The 25,019-nt window shown below is 44.3% G+C and overlaps 1 protein-coding gene across 3 annotated transcripts in view; it reads right to left on the bottom strand.

Annotated features, from left to right (window-relative positions):
- Positions 1–25,019, bottom strand: part of TMCC2 (transmembrane and coiled-coil domain family 2) — a 607,696-nt gene that overhangs the window by 268,886 nt on the left and 313,791 nt on the right. For all 3 annotated transcript variants that reach the window (XM_063955105.1, XM_063955103.1, XM_063955104.1), the window contains exon 2: positions 17,821–18,408. In XM_063955105.1, coding sequence (XP_063811175.1) covers positions 17,821–18,408 — 588 coding nt within the window. The remainder of the gene's footprint in view (positions 1–17,820; positions 18,409–25,019) is intronic.

Below are 25,019 nucleotides of genomic sequence, written 5' to 3'. Positions count from 1 at the left end.
GGATAGCAGATTCCTGATTTGACCATGTTCCCTGGAACTGGGCCCCCTGGGTCACAGCCCCCCAGCCCCAGAGGCTGGCATCCGTTGTCAGTAGAATCCACGAGTGGATATTGAAAATCCTGTCTTCTACCAGGTGAGGAACTTGTAGCAACCATAAAAGAGAAATCCGGGCTTTCAGAGATAAGGGCCCTCATTCCGAGTTGATCGGTCGCAAGGCGAATTTAGCAGAGTTACACACGCTTAGTCTACGCCTACTGGGAGTGAATCTTAGCTTCTTAAAATTGCGACCGATGTATTCGCAATATTGCGATTACTAACTACTTAGCAGTTTCAGAGTAGCTCCAGACTTACTCTGCCTGTGCGATCAGTTCAGTGCTTGTCGTTCCTGGTTGACGTCACAAACACACCCAGCGTTCGCCCAGGCACTCCCACCGTTTCTCCGGCCACTCCTGCGTTTTTTCCGGAAACGGTAGCGTTTTCAGCCACACGCCCCTGAAACGCCGTGTTTCCGCCCAGTAACACCCATTTCCTGTCAATCACATTACGATCGCCGGAGCGAAGAAAAAGCCGTGAGTAAAAATACTTTCTTCATAGTAAAGTTACTTGGCGCAGTCGCAGTGCGAACTTTGCGCATGCGTACTAAGCGGATTTTCACTGCGATGCGATGAAAAAGAACGAGCGAACAACTCGGAATGAGGGCCAAGGTCACTTCGTGATGCATGTGAAGGTGAGTCCCTGACCATTTGTCCAGCAGATCCAGCAGAAACGGCCGGGCATGAAACCTTCCGTATTGGAATGCCTCGTAAGCAGCAACCACCCTGCCCAGCAAGCATATGCAAAGATGTATGGATACCTTGCAAGGACAGAGCACTGAGCGGACCATAGCTTGGATAGCCAAGGACGCCTTGTCCATCGGGAAAAACACCTTTTGAGACACTGTATCCAGTATCATTCCCAGGAACTGAAGTCGTTGGGTCGGTTCCAGACGAGATTTCTGAAAATTTAGGATCCACCCATGATCCGTAAGTAGGCGAGTCGTCAGATCGATGCTGTGCAGTAGGCGCTCCCTGGACATAACCTTTAACAGGAGATCGTCCAAGTAGGGGACTATGTCAACTCCCATCATGCGCAGTTGCAGCATCATCTCCGCCATGACCTTGGTGAAGACCCTTGGAGCTGTGGATAGGCCAAAGGGTAAGACCTGAAACTGGAAATGGTCGTCCAATATGGTGAACCTGAGGTAAGCCTGATGAGGAGGCACATGGGAATGTGTAGGTAAGCATCCTAGACATCTAGAGATACCAGGAATTCCCCCTACTCCAGACCGGACACCACTGCCCTCAGGGATTTCATCTTGAATTTGAACACCTGCAGATACGGGTTTAGAGACTTCAGGTTCAAGATGGGTCGCACCGAACTGTCTGATTTTGGAATGACAAAAAGACTGGAGTAAAAACCCTTGTTGTGTAATGGAGGAGGCATTAGAACCACCACTCCCGTCTGCAAAAGTTTTTGAATAGCCTCTTGCATGGTAACTTTTGCTGCGGGTAAAACTGGTAAGCCCGACTTGAAAAATTTGTGAGGAAGTGCTTGAAATTCCAGCCCGTATCCATGGGAAATTAGGTCCCTCACCCAAGGATCCCGGCAGGACGTCGCCCACTTGTGGGCGAAGTGTTGAAGGCGAGCACCTACCTGAAAGTCGCCCTGCCATTGCGGCCAACCGTGACGCGGAAGGCTTAGTGGCAGGAAACCCAGTGGTCTGGTCCAGGGAGACAGCAGTTGCAGGTTTACGGTACTTACCACGCGATCCTCTGGGAGTAGTGGAGACCCCTTGGCCCCTGCCTCTGAACCTTGCCACACAAAAGGACTGTAAGGAGGGTCCTGGGTAAGAACGTCAAGCAGGTTGTGCAGCCGACAGCAGATAGGTAGACTTACCCGCCGTTGCCTGAGAGATCCATTTATTTAACTTGTCTCCAAACACGGCATCACCTGTAAAGGGAAGATTTTCTACACCCTTCTTTGAATCAGTGTCCACTGACCATTGACGTAACCACAGAGCACTGCGTTCCGAAACTGCCATATCAGTAGTGCGGCCATTTATCTTACACAATTCCTTTATAGCTATGCTCATAAAATTAGCAGCATCCTGTATGTGTTGCAGCACAGTAATGACCTCATCCTGGGGCAGAGTGTCTAATACATTAATAATATTATCAGACCACTTGACTAATGCCCTAAAAAACCAACCACAAACTATTGTGGGGCGCTGAGCTATGCCCGCTCCTGTATATATTGCCTTATTATTATTATCCTTTATTTATATGGCGCCACAAGGGATCTGCAGCACCCATTACACAGTACATAAACAAATGAGCAAACAAGAAAACAGCACTTAGAGTACAAGACAATATAGAACAGGTATCGAAAACCCAGGGTTAGGTGCCATCAAAGGGAGTATGGAGTAGAAGATAATGTAAGTAAGAAAAGGAAAGGCACATGAGAAAAGAAGTCCCTGCTCTTTCGAGTTTGCCTTGAGAGTGGTCTCAATTTTACGGTCAGCAGGGTCTTTTAAGGATATAGCCCCTGGCACCGGCAGTACCAATTTCTTAGACAGTCTGGACATAGACGTATCGACTGATGGGGTTTTTCCCATACCTTCCTGTCATCAGCTGGGAGGGGAAATGTAGATAAAAACCTCTGAGGAGTTTTGAATTTCTTGTCAGGGTTCCCCCATGCCTCCATGGCCAGGGAGTTTAATTCCTTAGACACTGGAAACATGGCTGAGGTCTTGAGTCTAACATTAAAGTACAACTCCTCATCTGGTTCTGCTTCCTGATCGGTTATGTGAAGAACCTCTCTTACAGCATAAATGAGGGCCTGCACCCCAGGGGACAGAGAGCTGTCCTCATCCATATTATCATCATCTACATCAGGCTGGTCAGAATCAGAATAAGATTGGAGCACCTGTGGCAGTGAGCGTTTATGTGAAACCAACAGAGGGTACTGAGAAGCCATTCTGTTATCTGCTGCTTTAGCCATACAATCAATAGACTGTTTTACACCTGTCTCTCCTTCTTAGCTGCAGCTAGTTCTGATTTCACATTGTGAATCATGCTCTTAAAAGTATCTAGCCAGTCAGGTGCCTGTGAACTGTGTTCCTGTGGAGATACAGAGAACTGTCCACAGGAGGGACCTCGCAGAAGGAGGGTTAGAGTTACACATAACCATGTCAACAGACATATTGCACACAATGATAATGCAGTGCAAACCCACTGAAAACACCGCCACACAGACCCAGAGAGCCCCTGGAGTGACACAGAGAAATGGAGACCAGCACACAAAACACAGCAGCGCAGTGTGTAAAAGTATGTGTGTGTATCACCTTACTTATGTGCAGTGGCGCTACCGCTGATGTGCTTCCGCCCCTGCCAGGACCCCCTGGTACCAGTACAGTGTCTCTAACAGCGTGGGACCGTGGAGGAGCAGCGTGCATACAGTCTGCGATCTGCAGCAGCAGGAAATAACGCCTTCCCACCTTTGGTCCCGCTCTCCGGGTAGCCCCGCCCATGTAATGGCGCGCGGTCCCACTAAGTTGTTTATACTGGCTGAAGTAATATACACAGTACACACAATGCCTACTGACAGTGAGCACCCTGGGGAGCATAAAGCTCTGCTGAGCCAGTGTAGTCCGCGGCGGACACCGCAGCTCATGGCCCGTGACCGCTGCGTAACATGCCGCCAAACAGCACCGGGGACCTGCTAACCAAAACCCCGGTTTTAAACACTCACCGCACCTACGATTCTTTGGCATCTTTTAGAGGGTGGCAGCTACAATAGCTGCTGGCGTGGGCACCCACAGTATGGTGTGTGAAACAGCACCTCAGGAGCTCAGTGTCCTGCCAGCTGGGACTAGCTGCCTACCAGTACTACCTAACAATAAGTAACTAAAATTAAAAAAAAAGTAAACTCAGTTGTGTATCTGATCCGCGCCCCAATTAACCTGCGACCTTCCAGAGCACCGGTGCTGCGGTCTCCAGTTATAGCACCTGACATATAGACGGCACGGGCCCGGTGACTCTTTGCCTCTAACTGCTGCCGCTTGCTCTAGTGGAGGGGTGGTCCCACTGAATTTCCCCCCTCACCACAGTGCTGCAGGAGCCTGCACTTCTGCCTCCCGCAGGTCCAACATATATTGGCCCCTAGCTCTTGTTTCTTTCTATTGGAAGCCGGAGTCTGAGTATTATCCGCCGCCCTCAGGGAGTTCAGGAGGGGAAAGGGGCCGCTCGCATCGATCCCATCGCCACTGTATCAGCTAAAGCCCGGAAGACAACATGTTTTGATCGCTCTTCACCTCCTATCCCCACGGTGGATGCTCTCACCCCTGTTGCGGTGTTGCTTTGTATACCGATTTAACTCACCTGCGTCTCTGACCGCATTTTCAAGCTAATTACCCTACGACCTCCGCAATGTGAGTGCTCTGCACTCCCTCCACCGCCACTTGTGTTTACTTAATCAACACGTATTAGCTGCCAATGTGACTGAGTGCTCCTGTTTCACATATATCCTCTGTCTGGTCCCGGCTCTGTCGGTGCGCCTCTTTTTTGCTATCAAGATACGTCCCTGACGATGAGAAATGCCTCCCAAAAGGAATAAAGATCCAGTGCCTCCCAAAATCTCCTTCCCACCCCAGAAACCCCTTCAAATTTCACCCCTACAAAGCATCTCCTCTCCGCCTACCATGCCGGATCCTGTTGTTTCGAGTGTCCTAACCTCCGCTCTCAGTTTCTGGAGTTGACTGTGAATCTGATGCACCTCTGTCAGATTCTGTCTGCTTTCAAATCAGAACTTTCCAAAGATTTAACCTCTGCCGTCCAAAAGGTCAAGACCGAGCTCGTGGCAATAGGGGACAGGACTGACCACTTGGAACGCAAGGTTGAAGAACTTGTTACATCCCACAACAAACTGATAACCTCTCATGATCTCCAACAACAGGAGCTAGACCAGTTTAAATCTAAGCTAGCGGACATGGAGGACAGATCGCGACGGAATAACATCAAGATCAGAGGCATACCTGACTCGTTTACCAACTCTGAACTGGAACCTTATGCCACAGCTCTATTTAAGAAACTTCTTCCCGCTGCGGACTCCTCAGACCTCCTGATAGACCGCATCCACCGCCTCCCTAGACCACGCACCGTCTCAACTGACCTCCCTAAGGACACCCTCCTCTGTGTCCATTTCTTCCCCGTTAAGGAACGTATCATGAGAGCTGTTAGAGAATCCAAAAATTCTGACACCCTAGGGGGTCTTCAAATATTACAGGACTTCTCCGCTGCCACCATTGCAAAGAGGCGTGCCTTTACTCCCATTACTCTCGCTCTCAGGTCCCATGACATCATGTACCGCTGGGAATTTCCTGTTAAATTAATCATTACTTACGAAGACTGTACCTACATCGTCTCCTCCCTAGATGCGGGAGTCAAACTGTTATCAGACTGGGACATTACTGTTCAGAAGCCGTCTGCACCGTCCCGCCCTACCAATATTCGTCAGAACTGGTCAAATTCTTGAGCTACGTGAATGTTATACTGGGTCCTTTCACAATTTCTTTTGGCCCCCTGAGGCTATAGGCCTCTCCCCCTCTGCTGGGAGGGGAAGGCCCCTCAGATATTGCTGTTCATTTCAATTGTTGAGTTATATCCAGGTTTATGTGTTACAGGTTTACTCTCCCACTTGTTGTTCTATGGCTGTTATCTTATAATGTTACTAAGCTGCTGCCTAGATTTCTCTTATTGCTAAGGGGTACTGCTGTAACTTGGTAATATTCCCAGTTGAATTTATGCTCCCATCCCCCGTGCTCCTACTTTGATTTTTCTTTATATGTGATTTCCTCTACATGTTGAACTTTTCCTAGATATTATGCTAAAGTGGCGGTGTCTGCTCTGCCAGCCCGCCCCCAACTTTTTCTATACTACTGCAAGTTCCCATTTTTTCTGTTTCCCTCCCCTGCAGTAGTCATGCAGGTCCAATGTACCGGACCTTTTCTTTGTCTCCCCAATCCCCGGTTTAGACCCTTTTTACCAACCTTTTTGGTCCCCTTCCCCTCCGAGCTCCAGACTCGTATCCGCTCCTCATTCATTGTGGTACACTATTTTTCGGTACGTTTCCACTTAGTGTCCTGATTAGATTTCCTCTTCTCATTTCTGATATGTACTTCCAATGTTGAACCTTCTCTCTCTCAATGTTAAGGGACTGAACTCACCCAACAAACGTAGATTAGCCCTCTCTTTCTTCCACCAACAAAAAGCTGATGTTGTCGCACTACAGGAAACCCATTTCTCCTCTGCTAACCCTCCCCTTTTTAAAAACAATAACTTCCCTGTAGGATTCTATGCAAATGGCCCGTTCAAACGCAACGGGGTGGCTATTCTATTTAGCAGACATGTCTCCTTTGTCCCCCATTCTCAGATCTCAGACAAAAATGGCCGCTACCTAATCCCTGCCTATATGCCCCCAATTCCAACCAAGTACCATTTTTGAGTAAATTGGTTTCTCACAATACGCAAATTACTTAAGGGCTCTCTGGTCATATTGGGTGATTTCAACTTAGCTTTAGACCCGAAACCAGACAAATCTCGTTTCCCCTCCCACCCCGTCCCGTCCACTCAATCCAGCCCCTCTCTAGCCTTCCGCAATTTGCTCACAGAATTTGATCTATATGATATCTGGAGGACCCCTAATCCTACAGGTCGGGAATATACATTCCACTCCTCAGTTCACAATTCCTATTCCAGAATAGATCTGATTCTGTGTGATAAATGGTCTCTCCAGAGAACTAGGGATGTTGATATTCTTCCGATCACTTGGTCTGACCATGCCCCCGTTCTCTGGAAATGGAACCTCCACGACACCCGGTACCCTTTGAGACAGTGGTGCCTTTATCCCTATCTCTTAAATAACCCTTTGTCCAAGAAACTTATCCTTGACTCCATGAACTCCTATTTGGCTACTAATTCCCCTCTAGACACCTCCACAATAAACCACTGGTGTGCTTTTAAAGTGGTCACTCGTGGAGCAGCCATTCAGGCTGGCGCCACCCTCAAGAAACAAGCCCTCCAGCTGCATTCGAAACTAGAAGCTGAGTTGGCTGATCTTGAATCAAAGAACATAGCCAATCCTTCTAGAACTCTTAAAAAAGAAATCTCTAATGTTCGCAGCCACCTCCAAAAACTACTTCTTGCTCGTACCCAAGCGGCATTGAATAGGATGAGGCAAAAGTTCTCTCTCCTAGGTAATAAATCTGGCAAAATGTTAGCCCGTAAATTACGAGCCCAACAGGCTAGAAATAAAATCAAATTCCTTTACTCTCCCTTAAAGCAAAAGATCTTAAATCCCAAGGACATCATAACCCAATTTGCGCAATATTACGCCAAACTTTATAACTTGCTAGCTGACTCTTCAACCCCCCAACCTACCCCTCTTTCGATTTCTTCTTTTCTTGATACCCTTTCTTTTCCTACTCTCTCCCAGGAACAGCTATCCACGCTTCATGCCCCATGGTCTACTGCTGAAATCTCAGCAGCTATTAAAACCTCTCCCCGAAACAAGGCCCCTGGCCCGGATGGGTTTATTACTGATTTTTATTCTACATTCCAAGATATTCTTTCCCCCCATTTGACTGCCCTGTTTAATACATTCTCAGGTCTAGGCACCCTCCCATCGGAGCTATTAGAAACACGCATAGTTGCTATACCCAAACTCAGCAAAGATCCGGCCCACGTACATAATTATCGCCCTATGGCACTGCTTAATTGTGACATCAAACTTTACGCTAAAATAATTGCAACACGTATCAACCAGTTTCTTCCATCGCTGATACACCCGGACCAAACTGGCTTTGTGCCAGGAAGACAAGCGTCAGATAATACGCGCAGAGTCTTTAACTTGATCGACTTGCTTTCGAAAGATCAGGGCCTTCTCCTGCTATCCTTGGATGCTGAGAAGGCCTTTGATAGACTGAATTGTGCGTATATGCGTGAAGTTCTTCTTCGCTTTGGCTTTAAAGATCATATCTTGACCTCTATTTTAGCGCTATATAGCTCTCCCACGGCCCGGGTGTTCAGCAATGGATTCCTTTCCAACTCCTTTCCAATCACAAATGGTACCAGACAGGGATGCCCCCTCTCCCCTCTAATATTTGTCTTGTCAATTGAACCCCTAGCCATTTCGATTCGGGACAATCCCCAATTTCCAGCATTACAATTTGGTTCCTCTCAACATAAATTAAGTCTTTTTGCGGACGATGTTCTTCTTTTTATTTCTGATCCCATTACTACTCTCCCTCTCCTGCACTCCACTCTGGATGCATATAGCTTGGCTTCTTACTATAAGCTCAACACCACAAAGACAGACGCTTTACCTATCAACCTATCCCACTCCTTGCCTGCTCTCCAATCCTCTTTCCCATATAATTGGCAGAAACATATGATAAAACACCTTGGTATTAACATCCCGACCCACACTCCTGATGTCTTCGCTTCCAATTTTTCCCCTCTAATAGAGACACTTAAGGCCCTAACGAACTCCTGGGTGTCATATGAGGTCTCCTGGCTCGGCCGTATTCAAAATTTCTACCAAAACTAATGTACCTATTCCGTATAACTTTCCAAAGAAGGCCCTACGGACCTGTTCCTCTATAATGTCTAGATATGTATGGTCTTCAAAACCTCCCTCGTTAGCACATTCCAAACTGGTTCTACCAAGGGCTTTAGGAGGCCTATGTCTGCCTAAAATCTTCCTATATCAAGAAGCCTCTCTTTTGGCTTCCCTTAAATATTATTTTAATGCCAATGCTCAGATAGGTTGGGTAGAACTTTAACAGACTTGAGCTCACTCACTACCCCTTGCAGATCTATTTCGTATCCCTAAGACGATCCGACCTGCCCTCCCACACCTGCTCCCATCCACACAAGCTGTGCTGAAAACCTGGGACAAATTATCCACCACTTTAAAGTCCCCCACCTGTTGTATTACTCGGATGTCCGTCACTGCACTCACAATGATGATACCCCATCTAAATCTCTCTAAATGGAAACAAGCCGGTGTTTCATGCCTAGGTGATCTGCTTGACGGATTTTTTCTGTTGGCCTTCCCAGCTCTCCAATTGAAGTTCTCCCTACCCACTTCAGAACTTTTTCACTATTTGCAAGATGCACATTGGTGGAGATCGATTCCCCATGCCTTGCTGTCACCAGACGCTACCTCACAAATGCTTTACTCTCATCTCTCCTTAAATAAATCTAAGGGTGATATCACGTTCTGGTACAAACTATTGATTACTCCTGTTTCCCTCTCTAAATCCAATGCACAATTAAAGTGGGAATCAGATTTAGGCAGAACACTGTCCCCGACTGAATGGAGAAATGTCTTTTTAGTATCCCACTCCATGTCCCAATGCCTGAATCACACCGAGATGCACATAAAACTAATCCACAGACTATATTTGACCCCGGACCGATAGCACAGATTTTGGCCCTCTTGTAGCAACAAATGTTGGAGACTATGCGGGTCTGTAGGGCATATTTTCCACATATTTTGGTCCTGCCCGCAAATTATTAAACACTAGTCTGAAGTCTTTGACTTGATCAATAGAGTTCTTAATACTCACCTTACCCCGGACCCAACCCTGGCGTTACTGCACATAGTCCCCTCTTCTGTCCCGTCCCCCCAGCAGATATGTCTTAGGTCACATTTTGATTGCTGCTCGCACTACCTTGGCCCAACTCTGGAAACAACCTACACCCCCCGTTCTGCTAAAAGTTATTTATAAAACGCATCACCAGTTCCTCATGGAGACTGACTATATCCCCCACCATAACAGCTCCACCTCCCTCAGGAGGAGTTGGACCCTGTGGCATCAGTATGTTACTGTTGGGGATTGATCCCGTTACTTTCAAGTCCCATCCTCAACCGACCACCCACATTGTAGTTTAATTGAAAAACTGGTTAGTGAACAATGAGTTGAAATGCCCACCTACTGGGAATCCTTCACCAAACACTGTAGAATTCCAATATTTCCTTCTTAACCCAGGCAATCACTAGGTTATCTATACATCCCCGCCTCCTCTCTTTTTCTCTTTGACACTCTCTGCTTACTGTGCTGAAATTTAAGTTTCCTTTTGTGTCATTATTTGGTACATTTCGGTGCTCGACGCATCAAAGGATTCATGATTTCTAATATAACAAGTATACCTACCAGGTGTAATCTGTCCCCTTTCCCCTTCGATATCTTTTTTGACTTATTCCCAGTTTCAATGAGTACATGCACTTTGGATCCACTGGATGCTCCCTACCCCACCTCCCCTCCCCCTTTTTTTATTTTAACTTCTATATTAAGATGTATGATGTACTATTCGTCCCCTCTTTTTCCTTTTTGTACCCCATAAAAACTGTTGTTTTTTCTCAATAAAAATGTATTGAAGTTAAAAAATAAAGTAAACTCTCTGGAGCTCCAGAGAAATGCACCCGGCTCCTTGGGCACATTTTTCTAAACGGAGTCTGGTAGGAGGGGCATAGAGGGGAGGAGCCAACACACACATACACACACTAAAGGTTTTAAAGTGCCAGGCTCCAGTGGACCCGATCTATACCGCATTTTACTAAAGTACAGTTCCCCAGTATCCACTAGGACGTAAGAAAAATCAATAAAAAATTACACAAGTTAAAAAAAAATAGAGTTCATTCACAGGAGGGAAATGTTACTAGTGGAGTACCCCGGGGATCTGTACTTGGACCAGTGCTTTTTAATATCTTTATTGGTGATATTGCAAATGTTGCTGAAGGTAAAGTATGTCTTTTTACAGATGACACAAAAAGGCATCCAACAGGGTAGACACACCAGGAAGTGTAAAACAAATGATTGATGATCTAGGTAGATTACAGGCATGGGCAAGAATGTGGCAACTACAGCTTAATGACCAAAAAATACAAAATCATGCACTCGGGTCTCAAAAACCCAAAGGCTAAATACTGTATTAATGACACTATAATGGAAAGTACTGAGGAGGAAAGGGATCTAGGAGTCACTATTTCAGATGACTTATGGTTAGCATTACTGCCTCACAGCACTGAGGTCATGGGTTCGATTCCCACCATGGCCCTAACTGTGTGGTGTTTCTATATTCTTCCCGTACTTGCGTGGGTTTCCTCCGGGAACTCTGGTTTCCTCCCACACTCCAAAAATATACTGGTAGGTTAATTGGCTCCCAACAAACTTAACCCTAGCGTGAATGTGTCTGTGTGTGTACATGTGGTAGGGAATATAGATTGTAAGCTCCACTGGGGCAGGGACTGGTGTGAATGGACAAATATTCTCTGTAAAGCGCTGCGGAATATGTCTGCGCTATATAAATAACTGGTCATAAATAAATAATAAATAAACTTAAGCACAGGTAACCAATGTAACAAAGCAATGAGGAAGGCTAGTCAGATGCTTCGTTGCATAGGGAGAGGAATCAGGAGTAGAAAGAAGTAATAATTACACCGTATGTGTCATTAGTACGGCCTCAAGTACGGCCTCATCTACAATACTGTGTTTGGCTCTGGAGGCCATGTCTCCAGAAGGATATTATTACATTAGAGACTGTACAAAGAAGGGCAACTAAAATGGTGCATGGCCTATATCACAAACATACCCAGAAAGACTAAGTAAATCACAATAAGTATAGTTTGGAGCAGAGAAGGAAAAGGGGGGACATAATAGAAATTTGAAATATATCAAGATTTGACACCATATGGTCATCATGCATTGGGTCAACATGCTTAAGGTCAACAGGTTCAAAAAGTCATCGTGAAAATGGTCATCATGTTTTAAATAGTTTACACATGTTTTTTCAACATAGTTTACACGCTTATTCAGCAGCTACTTGATTTACTATCCACGTCAACATCTATTGGGAATAGTAACTAGTGGTGTACGAAGCAAGCCACCAAGCGCGAATCGTGGAAAGTGAAGCGAGCCCGTGAGGGTCGAAGTTTATACTGATGGTGATCTGATAACATTGAGAATCCAAGATTTGGTACAAAATAACCCCAAAACATGTGTCGACCATTTTCATGTTGACCTTTTGAACCTGTCGACCTGATGCATGTAGACCCTTCAATGTCGACCTAAACACTGTTGATCTGCTAATCCACACACCAGGAGAGAGACATTCTTCAAAGGAAGAGAAGTTCTATAACAACAGGACATGCACTGAAACTGGAGGGAGGCGGGTAACTTTGAGGAAAAATGACTTCACAGAAAGGGTGGTGGATTCAGTGGAATGGCCTATCAGAGGGGATAGAGGCAAATACAGTAGAGCAATTTAAACATGCATGGGATAGACACAAGGATAGCCTTACAAAGGGATCAAATAGGGTTTGAGGTAACAATAAGATTAAATAAGGGGCAGACTACATGGGCCAAGTGGTCTAAATCACCTACCATCACATTCTATGTTTCTTTGTTTAAAATGTGAAATACTGGGGGGGAATTCAAATGTTTGAAAAGTTGGTTGGTTGTCTGTTTTTTCCTGTCTATTAGATAAGAAAAAACAGACTCCCAACTAACTTTTCAAACATTTGAATTCCCCCTCCCCTCCCCAATGACTGAGAAAGCGACTGCTTCTTGACTTTCACCTAGTTTATCTGACACAAAGGGAGGTCAGTTAGCAGTTTCTGATCTGGTATCTTTTTCTGTTAAAACAGGTCACTAATAGTATAAACTCACACAAGAAATATTGAATAAATAAACACAGTAAAATACAGGGGATATCTTCCTTGCTGCAACGACACTGAAGTGATGAGACCTTTACTGTCACCTCAATGGGGGGAATTCAATTAGCCACAGAGTTTACCCCACGACTGTCGGCAAAAGTCCATTTGGCGTGGAGAAAGGCTATTCAATTGTTAATATACCATTTATTTGTCCTACATTGTCTTGCACTGTAAGTTATTGTTTTCTTGTTTTGCTCATTTTTTTATGTACTTTTGTTAGGCGCTGTGGAAATACAAAGAGTTGGAGATACACCTGTATGAAAATGCGCTTACTAAGCAGCAGGAGAATGGAAATCCAAAACAGGGGTGTTACCCTCACCCCAATCGAGTTGTCTAGGTACAAAAAAAGAATTTGGATCTCCTATCTACTGCGCTCTCCTAATAAACAAATATACAAAGAAAGGAAATAAACCTCTACTTATCTTAGGAGGTTGGTATTTTTTACCCTTTCTTTCACAGGTTCAACCTTCTTCTCGTTTGATTGTATTACGAGTATTATTCTAATGGTCCAACAAACACCCATGCAAGAGAAAATAAAACACAATCTAGTGTAATACCATCATGCAAAATCCCTTCATTGGGTGCAATATAGATCCATAATTTTGGATCAATAATCAATGTGATCCACAAGAATATGTAAAATACATTTTTTTAATAAAAAGTTCCAATCATAAAATATGCTTCAGTCACATGAATACGTGACACATGTTCATTACATCCAATAATTTGTGAGGGTGGCTTCCTACCAGATTTGGGAATTTTGAAGCACTTATAAAAAAGCTGTGCAGATTTTTCAGCAATCCCAGGGAAAATCAGCCTCAGTGGTCAGCACCTCATCCTCTCCTCGTCTGGTATGTCCGTCACAAATCCTCACCATCATCCAACGCGTTTCGATCAGATCCGCTGATCTTTGTCAAGGCATATTCTGGTGGCCTCTTCTTCCAGCTCTTTATACCCTTATGAATTAACAATCCTAATTGCTGGGAGGAGCCACTCTCACTTACAATCAACATCATTTTTACATATATACAATAGTCAGATCTTATTAAAACATCAAAAAGCTAGTTCACAGGATGATACAATGTCCCTATATTTCCTAACAGATGTTATTTATCGGCTAGAATTTAATTAAAAAATGTAAAATATCGATGACCGGAAGTGTCCTGTGTATATAGAATTAACTTCCGTCTAGACTCCTCTCAAAGGTTCCATATGCCGGAAAACGGAAGTCACATCCGGTCCGCTCGATGTCGTTTCCTGTCACGTGACCATTCTGTCACGTGATGACGGCCGTCCGCGTTTATATACAGTGTTATTTCCTGAATGCCTGTCCGGTCACATGATCCACTGTGGCCGGAAGTTCCTTAGCGGCCATTTTTGAAAATCCAAAAGGATTTAGACAGCGCATCGCCTCATCATTAGAATAATATACATAGGAAGGGCGGAAGTGTGTATATCGCCATATTGTCTCCTGGAAAAAGAGATTTTCCTTTATTTTCATAATAAAACATTACAGAGAGTTCCTATAATCAATCATACTTCATATTTATCCGGTTAATATGGACAAATTGGCTAGAATCGTGAGCTAAAAAAATACATTAAAACATACATCAACACAATCTAATTAACTCATGATCAGTCCTAATCAAGAAACCACTTGACCTCAAAGTCCTTATTCAGGCCACCCGGGGTTAAAGTTTTTAATGAATATATATACTGCATTTCAGTTTTTGCTAGGAATGCAGCTATATTATTGCATCTCCAGCTTCCTTTTATTTCTTTTAATGCTCCAAATACCTTTAACTGTTTAGTATCCTGACTATGTGTTTTTTTAAAATGGGATGAGAGTGCATGTGTCTCAACACCATTCCTTATGTTCCGTAGGTGTTCTGTGAATCTTGTTTTTAAGTTTCTACTGGTCCTGCCAATATAGAATAAGTTACAGCTACATCCCAAATAGTAGATCACATTTCTTGAGGTACAAGTTATGAACTCATTAATTTTATTAATCTGTCCATTTATTTCAATTTCGGTGCATTTTGCTGCACCTTGGACCTCTTTGCACATGCTACATGCCCCACACCTAAAAAACCCTTTTGAGAGGGTACGAATGTTTGCTTTCGGAGGTGACATAGCGCTCCTCACCAAATGTGAAAGTATAGATAGGAAGGATTTACTACTCCCATCGAAAAAAACATCTACATTGGATGGAAATAGAGATCACTCTTTGGCATTTATCACGGGTTACAACACCCAACATAAACAAATAGAAAGAATATTTAGGGATCACTGGATGATTTTAAAAGGTGACCCCTTATTAGAAAAATTATTGCCAAATAGACCGAAATTCATTTATCGGAAAGCCAAAAATATTAAAGATAAATTGGTGAGGAGCGCTATGTCACCTCCGAAAGCAAACATTCGTACCCTCTCAAAAGGTTTTTTTAGGTGTGGGGCATGTAGTATGTGCAAAGAGGTCCAAGGTGCAGCAAAATGCACCGAAATTGAAATAAATGGACAGATTAATAAAATTAATGAGTTCATAACTTGTACCTCAAGAAATGTGATCTACTATTTGGGATGTAGCTGTAACTTATTCTATATTGGCAGGACCAGTAGAAACTTAAAAACAAGATTCACAGAACACCTACGGAACATAAGGAATGGTGTTGAGACACATGCACTCTCATCCCATTTTAAAAAAACTCACAGTCAGGATACTAAACAGTTAAAGGTATTTGGAGCATTAAAAGAAATAAAAGGAAGCTGGAGATGCAATAATATAGCTGCATCCCTAGCAAAAACTGAAATGCAGTATATATATATATATATATATTAAAAACTTTAACCCCGGGTGGCCTGAATAAGGACTTTGAGGTCAAGTGGTTTCTTGATTAGGACTGATCATGAGTTGTGTTGATGTATGTTTTAATGTATTTTTTTAGCTCACGATTCTAGCCAATTTGTCCATATTAACCGGATAAATATGAAGTATGATTATAGGAACTCTCTGTAATGTTTTATTATGAAAATAAAGGAAAATCTCTTTTTCCAGGAGACAATATGGCGATATACACACTTCCGCCCTTCCTATGTATATTATTCTAATAATGAGGCGATGCGCTGTCTAAATCCTTTTGGATTTTCAAAAATGGCCGCTAAGGAACTTCCGGCCACAGTGGATCATGTGACCGGACAGGCATTCAGGAAATAACACTGTATATAAACGCGGACGGCCGTCATCACGTGACAGAATGGTCACGTGACAGGAAACGACATCGAGCGGACCGGATGTGACTTCCGTTTTCCGGCATATGGAACCTTTGAGAGGAGTCTAGACGGAAGTTAATTCTATATACACAGGACACTTCCGGTCATCGATATTTTACATTTTTTTATTAAATTCTAGCCGATAAATAACATCTGTTAGGAAATATATGGACATTGTATCATCCTGTGAACTAGCTTTTTGATGTTTTAATAAGATCTGACTATTGTATATATGTAAAAATGATGTTGATTGTAAGTGAGAGTGGCTCCTCCCAGCAATTAGGATTGTTAATTCATAAGGGTATAAAGAGCTGGAAGAAGAGGCCACCAGAATATGCCTTGACAAAGATCAGCGGATCTGATCGAAACGCGTTGGATGATGGTGAGGATTTGTGACGGACATACCAGACGAGGAGAGGATGAGGTGCTGACCACTGAAGCTGATTTTTCCTGGGATTGCTGAAAAATCTGCACAGCTTTTTTATAAGCGCTTCAAAATTCCCAAATCTGGTAGGAAGCCACCCTCACAAATTATTGGATGTAATGAACATGTGTCACGTATTCATGTGACTGAAGCATATTTTATGATTGGAACTTTTTATTAAAAAATTGTATTTTACATATTCTTGTGGATCACATTGATTATTGATCCAAAATTATGGATCTATATTGCACCCAATGAAGGGATTTTGCATGATGGTATTACACTAGATTGTGTTTTATTTTCTCTTGCATGGGTGTTTGTTGGACCATTGGAATAATACTCGTAATACAATCAAACGAGAAGAAGGTTGAACCTGTGAAAGGAAGGGTAAAAAATACCAAACCTCCTAAGATAAGTAGAGGTTTATTTCCTTTCTTTGTATATTTGTTTATTAGGAGAGCGCAGTAGATAGGAGATCCAAATTCTTTTTTTGTACCTAGGCGCTGTGGAAGCCTTGTGGCACCATAATAATAATAATAATAATAATAATAATAGCCAATTTCCCGCGCCTAAAAATCGTGATTCTAAGACGCGGAAACCCACTGATTCTGCAGAAACTGTAGAATCAATGTTATTTTTCCACACCCGAACCCGATTTTGCAGTTTTTATGTGGCTTCAGGGATTCACGTGCAGGGCCATCCTCACTAATTGGATTGCTCGGGAGCAGTAATACTAATTAAATACCACCCAAAGTACACCATGACACCCAGTTGCTGCATGTTTTTGAGCAGATCTTTCTGGTCAAATAAATGTATGAGAACACTGCTTCAATGTCATCATTGATATAACGAAAGTATTTACAAAGTTGTATACGGTTTCCTACCAGAGAAAAGATAGATCACCAGTACAATTGTGAACGTCTACCATTGCAGTTGAAGCTTGAATCGCACAAACAACTAAATAATTCATTGTCAATTAGTCTGGTAGTAGTGAAAAAAAAACTCTCCTTCTCCTCCATATGTAATCTCATCCCCTATGTAGCTAAAGCAGAGACTGAAGCTGCCGAATCAAGCTCACCCTCTTTTTAATCTCCAACTTCGCACATACATAACATTACTGATCTCGTCTTGCTTCTATTGTTCCTAAATGTTTTCACCTAGTTTCCTCCTCATATTCATTTCTTTAACTTGTATCATAGATGTCTCATCCAGATATACACCTCTGTTTAGGCTCTCTGCAATACTTTTGCTACTCTAATATTTTACACGGCATTTAGCACATCTTCTGCATTGTGTAATATCTTTCATACCTTATCTATTGCTTTATCCTGGTCCTCATGTGCAAAGCTTCCAGCTCCTGCAGTATCACCTCCAGCTAACAGTGCAGCATCAGTGGTGGACGAAGATCGTGGTCGGCCTTGATGATGGTGTAACACTGCAGCCAGTCCACCATCCATTGGGGGAGGGCGACGGGGAAGGTGAGGACTTCCTCCACGGAGTTGTTGATGATGGTGATGATGAGCAGTGTCCCCGGGGCCGCTTTTGCTTCGGCGGCCGCCCCCATGCTGGCCAGAGCCTCTTTTGACAGAGGGACGGGAGCGTATCTGTTGCAATACACGGTTGAAGGCAGTTGGACGTGCTGGTAGATCATGCAATGAGACGGCGTAAGACACTCGGTGCATTTCTGGAGATCTCTCTTTTTCATCTGCAGAGTCGTGGTCTGAGGAGGACAAGGGGGCAGCTGTGGTTGTTTGTGGAGTTTGAGGACCAGAGGCTGACCACGGAACCGGGAGCTCTGAAGTTGTCTGATGATCTCGTTCTCGCGAACGTCGACGACTGTGGAAAAGATGCTTCAGTCCGTGTCCAAACATGGATCCCTCAGAGAGCTGCTGGATTTTCTGTGGATAAAGAGGGTATGTAAGACAGGCAGTGGCACTATCCGTTTAATTATTCTCAGCAGACACAACAGACACACAAACAATCATATATTAATAATAGTTTAAAAAAAGGACATACAAATATAACAGGTCCCCAACTCTTCAATAACTCTATGAATTGTTTGACCTGTAAGCAACACCTGCATCACAAACATACACATGTGATCTACATAAACATCTCAAATAGTCTGTAAACCTGACCATTGCACATACTGCATTACTACAAGAATAGGACCTTTGTGACATTTGAAGCATCGGCGCCTCATATGCACACTGGTTCCAAATGACAAGTATGCACAACATAAGCAGCACACACACTCTTCCTGTCAATATATGGTATACTAGCACATATATAGGCAGAACAAGCATATAGTAGCCAACAAAGTCCAATGTTGCCCTCCATTTGTGCTATGGTATATACAATGCGTAATACCCTTTATCCAACCTTTCAAATTAATACTTATTATCTGCTGCTTCTAAAAAAGGCAGACCTGCTGTCATCTATTCAAACATCCCACCCGAGTCCTAACCCTTTATTCTCCATGAGCACTGGAGCCTGTCAGACCTGAAATCTTATGGTCTGAAGATTCTGAGAGTTTACAGCTGGCCGGAGTCAGCAAGAGCATGTCACATTACATCCATGAAATATTTACAGCCTCTCACATCAGCTATCAGGTTCCCAGACTGGTGTCTAAGCTCAGAGCTAACCTGCGATACTGACGGGAGACTAAAAAGAAAAGAAAGAGACACAAGGCGTGACAGCACGGGAAACAGAACATTAGTGATGCTTCTAAAGAGATTGCATCGAAAAATGTAAAAAAAAAAAAAAAAAAAGACAAATATAGCACTTAAGGCCGAGAAAGTACGTGTGAACAAGCGTGTGAGGAAACAAACCAGAATGTGACAGCAACGGTAGAGATTTAGTATGATGTGTGTATTACAAGGGAACATAGGATTGTGTGACAGAGAAAATACAGACAAGAACATATGAATAATTAATAAATAATAATGATGGCTTTGGTCAAGAAAAGAAACAGTTCAACATAATACCCCCTATCACTTTTAAAGGTCAACATGAATAAACAATCTTATTATAGTATGAAATAAATTACATTGAATGATTTGTTACAGAAATTTCCCTTTCTACCTGTCTCATCCTTGTTATTGGCCAGCCCCTCATGAGTGCTTTTTTATTGGAGCAAGGCAGATACAGAATCTACTTGCTAGTTTAAAAGACAGTTCCTTCTCCTGGGTAGAGAAATTCAATACTAAATTATTTCTTAGCACACTTTAAGGGGCTATCCTATTACCCGCGAAGCGGGTGAGTTGCCGTTGCAATGGCAGCAACGGCACTGAAATTTGTCCCCTCGATGCCCTATGGGGCTGCGCACATAAATCTGACCCCTGTGATCCTTATTTGGCTTTTTAGTTACAGCAAGAAGCTTTATTTGAGGATGCCTGCATAACATTAATCCAAGTTCAGAAAGAAAAAAAATATATGACTGGAATCTTTTAGGTTCTGAAAAGTTTTCTATATTGCTGAAATGTTTTTTATATATAAACTTGCTAGAAGCCATGGTCAATTATTTACTGTTTAATATGGCTGCACTGACTAGCTCTCCCTGGTTATGTATGACTAAACTGGAATGAAATACAAAAACAATTCATATCTACTTTAAAACCACATGCAAGATCAATTTTTAAACAAAGGGAAAGTGATGAATAGTTAATTTATACCCCTTTTCCGCTGCCTTGAAAAACCTGGGTTTTTGCACATGAACGCTCATAACCCCTGTTTATTTCTCAGTGGTAAAGGGGCCAATAAAAAAAAGGATTGGACATGGCTACGGCCCAAGTTAAGGGTCAGTGTAAAAAGGACCCGTTTACTGCATGCTGATAGCCCATACCTCCTGAACCACAGTGTCCCGCGGGCAGTCGGGAGGTTGTGGGACACTGTGCACGCTGTCATCGCTGCTGTCCGCTCTCCTATGCAGTGTAAACGGCGCTGTCCCAAGTTGGCACCGCAGTGGAAAACAGCTAAAGTCCCTGGTCTGACCCAGCTTGGAACCAAGGGCCTAATTCAGACCTGATCGCTCCACTGCGTTTTTTGCAGAGGTTTGCGATCAGCTAGCCTCCGCCCATAGAAAGTGAAAACCCGCCCAATGCAAGAGTGCGAATGCAAGCGTACGCCACGCAAAAACCTCACCAGACAGTGGAGCCCAGGACTTACAGTGCGAAAGAAACAGACTAATCGAGGCCGGAGCTGACGCCAAACTCCAGCAAATGTTTGGGGACACCTGCGTTTTTCCTGACACTCCCAGAAAACGGGCAGTTACCACCCACAAATGTCCGCTTCCTGTCAATCACCTTGCGTACACCTAGCAATCAAAATGTTGGCACCATTCTGCTGCTGTTTGGCCTTGCGTGTGCGCATTACGGTGCATACGCATACGCAGTCATTTGATAATTGCCCACTGTGCGATTTTGCACAACAGCGATCAGGTCTGAATAGGCCCCATGCTCCAAATCCCGAGTCAGACTCGGGACTTTGGTGGAAAATTGGTTATTATAAATAATGAACTCAAACGACTTTCATTATGTCAGTTTTCAGGGATTTGTGGCTGTCATGATAATCTGTCTCAATGAGGTACAGTATATAGGAAATAAGTATATAGGTAAAAATAAGATTTTACTTACCGATAAATCTATTTCTCATAGTCCGTAGTGGATGCTGGGGACTCAGTCAGGACCATGGGGAATAGCGGCTCCGCAGGAGACAGGGCACAAAAGCAAGCTTTTAGGATCACATGGTGTGTACTGGCTCCTCCCCCTATGACCCTCCTCCAAGCCTCAGTTAGGTACTGTGCCCGGACGAGCGTACACAATAAGGAAGGATCTTGAATCCCGGGTAAGACTCATACCAGCCACACCAATCACACCGTACAACTTGTGATTTGAACCCAGTTAACAGTATGATAACAATGAAGTAGCCTCTAAAAAAGATGGCTCACAACAATAATAACCCGATTTTTTGTAACAATAACTATGTACAAGTAATGCAGACAATCCGCACTTGGGATGGGCGCCCAGCATCCACTACGGACTATGAGAAATAGATTTATCGGTAAGTAAAATCTTATTTTCTCTAACGTCCTAGTGGATGCTGGGGACTCCGTCAGGACCATGGGGATTATACCAAAGCTCCCAAACGGGCGGGAGAGTGCGGATGACTCTGCAGCACCGAATGAGAGAACTCCAGGTCCTCCTCAGCCAGGGTATCAAATTGATAGAATTTTGCAAACGTGTTTGCCCCTGACCAAGTAGCTGCTCGGCAAAGTTGTAAAGCCGAGACCCCTCGGGCAGCCGCCCAAGATGAGCCCACCTTCCTTGTGGAATGGGCATTTACAGATTTTGGCTGTGGCAGGCCTGCCACAGAATGTGCAAGCTGAATTGTACTACAAATCCAACGAGCAATAGTCTGCTTAGAAGCAGGAGCACCCAGCTTTTTGGGTGCCTACAATATAAACAGCAAGTCAGACTTTCTGACTCCAGCCGTCCTGGAATTATATATATATATATATATATATATATTTTCAGGGCCCTGACAACGTCTAGCAACTTGGAGTCCTCCAAGTCCCTAGTAGCCGCAGGCACCACAATAGGTTGTTTCAGGTGAAACGCTGACACCACCTTAGGAAGAAACTGGGGACGAGTCCGCAGTTCTGCCCTGTCCGAATGGAAAATCAAATATGGGCTTTTGTAAGACAAAGCCGCCAATTTTGACAATCGCCTGGCCGAGGCCAGGGCCAACAGCATGGTCACTTTCCATGTGAGATATTTCAAATCCACAGATTTGAGTGGTTCAAACCAATATGATTTGAGGAATCCCAACACTACGTTGAGATCCCACGGTGCCACTGGAGGCACACAAGGGCTGTATATGCAATACTCCCTTGACAACGTCTGGACTTCAGGAACTGAAGCCAATTCTTTCTGGAAGAAAATCTATAGGGCCGAAACTTGAACCTTAATGGACCCCAATTTGAGGCTCATAGACACTCCTGTTTGCAGGAAGTGCAGAAATCGACCTAGTTGAAATTTTTTCGTGGGGCCTTCCTGGCCTCACCCACGCAACATATTTTTACCACATGTGGTGATAACGTTGTGCGGTCACCTCCTTCCTGGCTTTGACCAGGGTAGGTATGACCTCTTCCGGAATGCCTTTTCCCTTAGGATCCGGCGTTCAAACCGCCATGCCGTCAAACGCAGTCGCGGTAAGTCTTGGAACAGACAAGGTCCCTGCTGGAGCAGGTCCTTTCTTAAAGGCCGATGCCACGGTTCCTCTTGGAACAGACATGGTACTTGCTGAAAGCAAATCCCTTCTTAGCTCCCGAGGCCATTAGTCCTCTGTGAGCATCTCTTGAAGTTCCGGTTACCAAGTCCCTCTTGGCCAATCCGGAGCCACGAGTATAGTTCTTACTCCTCTATGTCTTATAATTCTCAATACCTTGGTTATGAGAAGCAGAGGAGGGAACACATACACCGACTGTTACACCCACGGTGTTACCAGGACGTCCACAGCTATCGCCTGAAGGTCTCGTGACCTGGCGCAATACCTGTCCCATTTTTTGTTCGGGCGGGACGCCATCATGTCCACCTTTGGTCTTTCCCAACGGTTCACAATCATGCGGAAAACTTCCCGATGAAGTTCCCACTCTCCCGGGTGGAGGTCGTGCCTGCTGAGGAAGTCTGCTTCCCAGTCGTCCACTCCCGGAATGAACACTGCTGATAGTGCTATCACATGATTTTCCGCCTAGCGAAAAATCCTTGCAGTTTTGCCACTGCCCTCCTGCTTCTTGTGCCGCCCTTTCTGTTTACGTGGGCGACTGCCGTGATGTTATCCCACTGGATCAATACCGGCTGACCTTGAAGCAGAGGTCTTGCTAAGCTTAGAGCATTATAAATTTGCTCTTAGCTCCAGTATATTTATGTGGAGAGAATTCTCCAGACTTGATCACACTCCTTGTGTGACTGCTCCCCAGCCTCTCAGGCTGGCCTCCGTGGTCACGAGCATCCAATCCTGAATGCCGAATCTGCGGCCCTCTAGAAGATGAGCACTCTGTAATCACCACAGGAGAGACACCCTTGTCCTTGGATATAGGGTTATCCGCTGATGCATCTGAAGATGCGATCCGGACCATTTGTCCAGCAGATCCCACTGAAGAGTTCTTGCGTGAAATCTGCCGAATGGAAGCGCTTCGTAATAAGCCACCATTTTTACCAGGACTCTTGTGCAATGATGCACTGACACTTTTCCTGGTTTTAGGAGGATCCAGATTAGCTCGGATAACTCCCTGGCTTTCTCCTCTGGGAGAAACACCTTTTCCTGGACTGTGTCCAGAATCATCCCTAGGACCAGCAGACGTGTCGTCGGAACACTGCGGTTTTGGAATATTTAGAATCCACCCGTGCTGTCGTAGAACTACTTGAGATAGTGCTACTCCAACCTCCAACTGTTCTCTGGACCTTGTTCTTATCAGGAGGTCGTCCATTTTCTTTGAAGACGAATCCTCCTTTCGGTCATTACCTTGGTAAGGACCCGGGGTGCCTTGGACAATCCAACGGCATCGTCTTGAAACTGATAGTGACAGTTCTGTACCACGAACCTGAGGTACCCTTGGTGAGACAAGGCAAATTTTGGGACATGGAGGTAAGCATCCCTGATGTCCCGGGACACCATATAGTCCCCTTGTTCTTTGCTATCACTGCTCTGAGTGACTCCATCTGGATTTGAACCCTTGCAAGTGTTCAAATTTTTCAGATTTAGAATAGGTCTCACCTAGCCTTCAGTACCACCATATAGTGTGGAGTAATACCCCTTTCCTTGTTGTCGGAGGGGTAATTTTATTATCACCTGCTGGGAATACAGCTTGTGAATTGTTTTCAATACTGCCTCCCTGTCGGAGGGAGACATTGGTACAGCAGACTACAGGAACCTGCGAGGGGGGAAACCTCTCGACATTCCAATCTGTACCCCTTGGATACTACTTGTAGGATCCAGGGGTCCTGTACGGTCCCAGCGTCATGCTGAGAACTTGGTAGAAGCGGTGGAGGGCTTCTGTTCCTGGGAATGGGCTGCCTGCTGCAGTCTTCTTCCCTTTCCTCTATCCCTGGGCAGATATGACTCTTATAGGGACGAAAGGACTGAGGCTGAAAAGACGGTGTCTTTTTCTGCAGAGATGTGACTTAGGGTAAAAAACGGTGGATTTTCCAGCAGTAGCCCTGGCCACCAGGTCCCATGGACCGACCCCAAATAACTCCTCCCCTTTATACGGCAATACATCTTTGTGCCGTTTGGAATCTGCATCACCTGACCACTGTTGTGTCCATAAACATCTTCTTGCAGATATGGACATCGCATTTACTCTTGATGCCAGAGTGCAAATATCCCTCTGCGCATCTCGCATATATAGAAATGCATCCTTTAAATGCTCTATAGTCAATAAAATACTGTCCCTGTCAAAGGTATCAATATTTTTAGTCAGGGAATCCGACCAAGCCACCTCAGCTCT

Source organism: Pseudophryne corroboree, chromosome 2, assembly GCF_028390025.1.
Source record: "Pseudophryne corroboree isolate aPseCor3 chromosome 2, aPseCor3.hap2, whole genome shotgun sequence".
Classification (NCBI taxonomy): Eukaryota; Metazoa; Chordata; class Amphibia; order Anura; family Myobatrachidae; genus Pseudophryne; species Pseudophryne corroboree.
Note: the sequence above shows the minus strand (reverse complement) of the source record. Positions and strands in the feature narration are given on the sequence as shown.